The following is a 7066-nucleotide window of genomic DNA, read 5'->3' on the forward strand; positions in this document are numbered from 1 at the left end:
CACTTATCAGTCTTGCCAATACTCAGAATATGATCTAACTTCTTTGTACCATTATTAAGCATTCTCAAATTCTTTTGAGTTTCTTCAAGTTGCACTTTAGCTTGTAATGCTTCTTCTCCCTTCTTTGTTGCATGTTTCTCTACTTCAACGACTTTAGCCTCTAACTCGAGCTTCATCTTAATCAAAACTAAATTTTCTTCAACTACCTTAAGCCAATGTGCATACCACTTCTCATAGCTCTTACCAAGTTCTTCATAACTCATATCCTCTCCATCACTATCACTATCAGATTCATGTTCAGATGCAGTTGCAGGTTTTGCTACAGATTCAGAAGCAGTTGCAGACACTGATGCAGACGTTGATTCAGAACTATCATCAAAAGTTATAAACGCCACAAAATTCTTCAGTTCTTCTTCTCCATCTGAATCAGTTTCAGAATCACTAGTAACAACATTCATAGCCTTCTTCTTATGCTGGTGTAGATTGGCACATTCAGACCGTACATGTCCAAATCCTTTGCATTCAAAACACTGAACATTCTTTGATGAAGTCTTCATCTCTTCACCCATTCTACTTTTCTTCTCTTCGCCCTTACGCTTCAGAAATATAGCAAATTGTCTTGATAACATAGCCATTGAATCTTCACAAGATGATATCTTAAGAGCAACTTCAATATCAACTTCCTTCTTTATTGCTTCCTTAACTTCATCATCTTTTTTCTTAACTCCTTCAGCTTCATATGCTTTGCTTAATTCGAAAGCTTTAAGAATCCCAACAAACTCATCAAAAGCCATCTCATCTAAATTATGAGCTTCTTCAACTGCAGAAATTTTTGACTCAAATTTTGCAGGCAACGATCGCTTCAGCTTCTTCACAAGCTTTTTGTCTTTGTACTGCTTTCCAAGAGCAAAAGCCTCATTAGATATATCACATAACTTAGCACTGAACTCAGCCACAGTTTCTTTTTCTTCCATCCTTAGATTCTCAAATTGTGAAGCCAACATATCCAACTTAGTTCTCTTGACACTTGAAGTACCCTCAAACATATTCTCCAATGACTTCCACGCTTTCTGAGCTGATACACATTGAGAGATTAACTTGAAGTGGCTTGAATCAATAGCATTGTAAATCGCTGTCTTGGCTGTCGAATTACAACTTGATAGCTTTTTCTCTGCAACAGTCCACTTATCTTTGGGCTTAAGACACTCAACTCCTTTATCATCCACGAATTTAGGGGGCTCCCAACCAAGCTCAATCGAATTCCAACAATCTTCATCAAGGTTACTAATAAACGCTTGCATACGAACCTTTCAATATCCGTAATTCGTTGAATCAAACAACGGTGGTCTTGACATAGACGTGCATTCTCTGTATGAATTCATCACAACTGATTCAAAGCTCTGCCTTACTTCCTGAACTACCCTCACCCTTGATCTAACCAAAACTAGACTTAATCTCTATCGAAAACCCGCTCTGATACCACTTGTAAATGCGGATGTGGCAATAATAAAGTGCAGAAAATAAAGAACAGAAGAACTTTGTTAACGAGGTTCGGTTTTTCCTACTCCTCGGGACCACGTCCAGGTTTCGATTCCACTAGAACAAGAAAGCAAATACAACCTATTCGCAAACGCGTAAATTAAGCACAATCCTCTTAATTCACCGCTCCGTTCTATAACATGAAATCTTAAGGATAATTCTCTACCCTTAACTAGACTAACACCAATCCTAGATTTAAACCAAGATAACCTAACCTTGGTCTAAACTCCCCCTGAGCCTAGACTTCAAATCTTCAACTCTCTTGAGCAACCTTCACACACACGTCACACCGACAAACAAAGAAGCTTGAACAACACAAGCACCAAACCGCAAAACTAAGCNGAATCCAGTTTTGTTCTCTTAACATTTGAAGTACCCTCAAACATATTCTCCAATGACTTCCACGCTTTTTGAGCTGATACACATTGAGAGATTAACTTGAAGTGGCTTGAATCAATAGCATTGTAAATCGCTGTCTTGGCTGTCGAATTACAACTTGATAGCTTTTTCTCTGCAACAGTCCACTTATCTTTGGGCTTAAGACACTCAACTCCTTTATCATCCACGAATTTAGGGGGCTCCCAACCAAGCTCAATCGAATTCCAACAATCTTCATCAAGGTTACTAATAAACGCTTGCATACGAACCTTTCAATATCCGTAATTCGTTGAATCAAACAACGGTGGTCTTGACATAGACGTGCATTCTCTGTATGAATTCATCACAACTGATTCAAAGCTCTGCCTTACTTCCTGAACTACCCTCACCCTTGATCTAACCAAAACTAGACTTAATCTCTATCGAAAACCCGCTCTGATACCACTTGTAAATGCGGATGTGGCAATAATAAAGTGCAGAAAATAAAGAACAGAAGAACTTTGTTAACGAGGTTCGGTTTTTCCTACTCCTCGGGACCACGTCCAGGTTTCGATTCCACTAGAACAAGAAAGCAAATACAACCTATTCGCAAACGCGTAAATTAAGCACAATCCTCTTAATTCACCGCTCCGTTCTATAACATGAAATCTTAAGGATAATTCTCTACCCTTAACTAGACTAACACCAATCCTAGATTTAAACCAAGATAACCTAACCTTGGTCTAAACTCCCCCTGAGCCTAGACTTCAAATCTTCAACTCTCTTGAGCAACCTTCACACACACGTCACACCGACAAACAAAGAAGCTTGAACAACACAAGCACCAAACCGCAAAACTAAGCCGCACACCAACAGAAAGCTCTCTAGGGTTCTAACCTTTATGCCTCAGCTTTCTTGCTTCTCTAGGACGTGTCCAACACCTCCTTATATACCCATCAAGACTTCCTAATCATCATAGGAGAAGATTTCCAAATTTCATAAAAAAAGGTCTTTTTTTTTTTTTGCTATTTTCCTTTTCTTTGTAAAACTCCAATTTAATCAACCCAATAAATAGCAGTTTTCCTCTTCAATTAATCCTCAAACCATGCTTCAATATTATCTTCTCAAACTTTCTAAAAACTTCTCACACACATAAAACAATAACAATTTTGTATCACGTCTTGAATCACACAGACACTACTTCAGCCATCCAATACATCTTCATACTTTACTGTTTGATATATATCATTTCCCCCGAAAACCTTGTAATCTATTAATTTGCTCTATTTCCAAGAGCGGTAATTCTTAGGTAAAGGAACCGCCAAAAAACATAAATGTTGGAAAAAGCATTTTTGGTTTTAACTTCCGAAGAGTAATAGCTAAAATAAATATTTGTTACCCAAATCATGTGAGCCAAAGGGCGACGGAACTCCCTGAGAGAACCACCTTAAGATGATCAGTATTGTAAGTTTGTAACTGCGAAGCAGCCGGACTTATTAGTTACTTCCATTGTAATCAACCAATAGCTAAGCTGTCTTGAGTTTTACTGTAGGAGGCAGGTAGATATTTCGTAAGAAGACCACTTAAGTAGTATTGTATGAGGTGGTTATGATTCGAACTACTCTTTCCACTGCCGTCTGATGCATATTCATCAATTAAAGTTAGAGGACGTTTGAGATTTAAACATATAATGAAGACAAATATAATAAAGATGACTTTGTGGAAATGAGTTTTAGAGAAACAAACGTATTGGATACTTATCAAATATGATTTCTAAACAACACTAATTAGATTTACTTTGTTTTCCCTAGAAAAAAGATTAATCAATATATATAAGCTAAGTTTAAGCGTTGAAAAACTTGTTATTGTTTATGGTTTTCAAATAACATCTCGCCGACTCAAGTTTTCCTTGAACCTTGTGCAAATTTTTCTTTTTCTTTTCAATTTGAAGGTTTTATTTGTGGTTTTCAGAAATTTGGGGTATTTTTTTTGTCAAAATATCAAATGTTGAGGGCTTAAAATCTTGTAATTTTTTTTCAAAAATAATTTGACATGGTGCAAAAGCACCTCTTGCACCACCTCATCGCCGGGCCTACTCTTGAGCTACACCCTATGAAGCTGGTGCAACTTAAACACATGAACTGAAGTCCCTCTATCTAGCTTATGGCAAGGTGATGATATGCAGCCACAATCAACAAAAGTGTAACCCAGAAAACTGCAATATGTTAGAAAGAGGGTTCCTTAACTCCAATTATTTTTTGTCACGAAAATTCTCCTGCAACATACACTATACAAACCCTGAAAAGCAATGTGTGATCAAATTCAGAAGCCTGAAAATAGCAGCCAAATTCATCACCTTTCCTTTTAATTTTTGAATCTTGACAGTCTCAGAACCTGAAGACTCTTCGGGGTGCCAGTATTGAACCATGTCCTATATATAAGCCGGACCTTTTTAACCTTTGTAGTGGAACATGATTTCATAGTTGAAATGACCATCATAAGAACATGATCTTGTTACCCAACCATCTGCAAATATATGTCTTTCCATCATCACTCCTGAAGACCTGAAACTTGAGATTTGTGGAGAGTTACTTCAAAGTTCAAACATATGATTCTCTTTGGATACAATCTCTTAAGTTCTTTAAACTCTGTCATTGTAGATCAATACTAAAACATATGATTCTCTTTGGATACAATCTCTTAAGTTTTTCGTGAGGAGATCTATAATAGTCTCCCAATCTGGTCGTCAAAGAGCTTTGAAGTTAGACCTGTCCGAATTTCCATCGAGTATGTATGAGCATTGGAAAAAAAAGATGGTCCCTGGTTTCGTGACAGAGAGCACATGAGGCATCTACCCTTGTTTTCCAAGTCTACATTCGGTCTCCTGTAGTCAAATGGTTGAGCGTAGCTAGCCAGACAGACCATAAATGAGTATTTTGGTGTGGCTTGGCAGAATTATATCCCGCTTGCCCAAAGTTTTGGGTGTTTTGAGACCCACATGAACTCCCATGTTTCCTTTCTGCTAAAATCCCCTGTTTGTATCGAATGCAACTTTATTCTCATTTAAACTCAAAAGGAAATTAAGATATCAAATCCAACATAGTGTAGTTACAAAAATCGAGAAATCCATTATTTTGAAAAGTCACAATGTTACCATCTAATCTATAGTAGAACAGCGGAGATGCTTCTTTTGATCTAGTTCTTCTCCATGTGCCTTTCATAATCCTCAATATTTCACAGAAGACGAATCGTTCAGAACACACTTCTGTGATGGTTATGAAGAAACAGAATTTTGGAAGAACAACATAGCTGAGTATGAAGGACTTCAGAAGAAGCGGGAGATTTGTGAGGTTGCAAGTGACAGCATGACACATTGGAAACAAAGCAGCACATTGAGCACAATGAGAGGGAGCTTGTTTGGCACTAGGAAACACATGCGAAAAATTAAAAGTGTCAACTAAAAGGTGTTTGGTAAAGTTGACATGATGATGTGAAGATTTCTAGTGTATGCTGAATAAAGGGAAGAGATGAGAACAAAGACAACACTATGTAAATGAAAGGAAACACTCTTATTAAGGTAACACATTTGAGTGAAGAAAAAGTGTGGGTTTTATCACACAGAAAATAAAGAAGTGTTTGAGAGGGTTTGTTGGTGAGTGAATAAAAGGGAGTTCGTAGGTGTTGTTTTATATGTGTGTAAGTTGGGTAGTTTAGGAATTGGTTCAAGGGCATATGAGATTTTGTGTAACACTGATCATACTACAGAGAGATTGTTTGGGGAAATTTTTAATAAAGTTTAGGTTGGCTATTGTTGCTTTTATTTCTACAGTAGTTCTTGTGTTCCAGTTACTTCAACTGATATTAAAGCAAGCGTCTCTGAACATGTTAGATCCTAAATTATGGAACCAATTACTTATGATACGATACAAGCAAGAACATCATACTTGATACCAAGAGATATGAATACTGAAAAAGTTCGTATGAGACAGATCGTCAAAGGGAAAGGTGAAGATGCATGACAGATCGTTAGAATGCTCGATATAAGTAGATTGATGGTGGAACAAAGATTTCTAAACCAAAGGCAAGATGGATGATATCATCGTATTTTGACCCATTTTAGCTATAGTTTTATTATGCATTTAGTAAGAGTTTTTTTTATGATTTCAAGGTTTAAATGTCTATTATCAAGTATTTTAGGTTTCAAGAAGGTTTTACAGGTTTTAAGACAAAAGGACCAAAAGACAAGGAAAACACATTTTCAGGACAGATTCAGAACTTCACAGTACATACCACTTCTGAAGAACTTCCCAAACTCATACCACCAATCAAATATTACCTCTTATTTCGTATTATCTGCACTTGTCCCACAAATATATTTCTCCTGCATGTACTACAGTTAAATCTTATCGAACTACAAACCGCTTTTCCTGCACAATCAAAAACTCTGTCACCATTCGTATGATGTTAACAAAATAAGAAAACTGCATTCTCTATTTTTCCATCTTGTAATAAGTTTTATTATCATTCTTAAAGTAACTAGAATTAAATTAAGAATGTTAATAACAATAAATGTGCACACTTTCTATTTTCAATTTATTCAATTACATTCTGTTATGATTTTTGAACACAGTAAAAGATAAAAATAAGCTTTACTCTAAAGCTTTCATCTCCTCCTTGAACTTAACCATTGCAATTCTTGGCAATGTAACCACAATCTGAACCCCTCCAACCATATCCGGTTCCAATTCCAACCTAGATGGTCGCATGAACATATTAACCATCCTAGCTGTCTCCGATGGGACTACTGGGACCATATTCACCGTCAAATAAAACAACCCATCTTTTTTTCCTTTGATCGTTAAATTCATCTTAATGATTTTCTCAGTGTTTGCAAGCTCTTCTTGGAGATAATCTTTATCGTGAGCCTTTCTCTTGGCTTCTTTTATGAGATTTACGATATCTGAGATCGGAGATTCTTCCACTTCTCTTGCAGTTAATGGCACGTACATATCGATATATGCATTACCGTAGTATCCATCGGGCAAAGGTGGATCCACAACGTCGCGGATTCCTACTGATAAACCCAAAACAGTGACTCCATCTCGATCCAAATTGAGAGCTTTAACTCTTGACTTCCACAAATAAGCTCCTATAACTTCGAAAGTAGTGA

At 36.8% G+C, this 7066-nt stretch overlaps 1 protein-coding gene across 1 annotated transcript in view; it reads right to left on the reverse strand.

The window, feature by feature from the left end:
• Positions 6546-7066, reverse strand: part of LOC104704990 (spermidine sinapoyl-CoA acyltransferase-like) — a gene marked incomplete at its 5' end in the record, with an annotated part of 8651 nt that continues 8130 nt past the window's right edge. Inside the window, one exon of the mRNA XM_010420984.1 lies at positions 6546-6766. Within this exon, the coding sequence (XP_010419286.1) occupies positions 6546-6766 (221 nt within the window). The remainder of the gene's footprint in view (positions 6767-7066) is intronic.

The sequence above is a fragment of the Camelina sativa genome, chromosome 7 (genome assembly GCF_000633955.1).
Source record: "Camelina sativa cultivar DH55 chromosome 7, Cs, whole genome shotgun sequence".
NCBI lineage: Eukaryota > Viridiplantae > Streptophyta > Magnoliopsida > Brassicales > Brassicaceae > Camelina > Camelina sativa.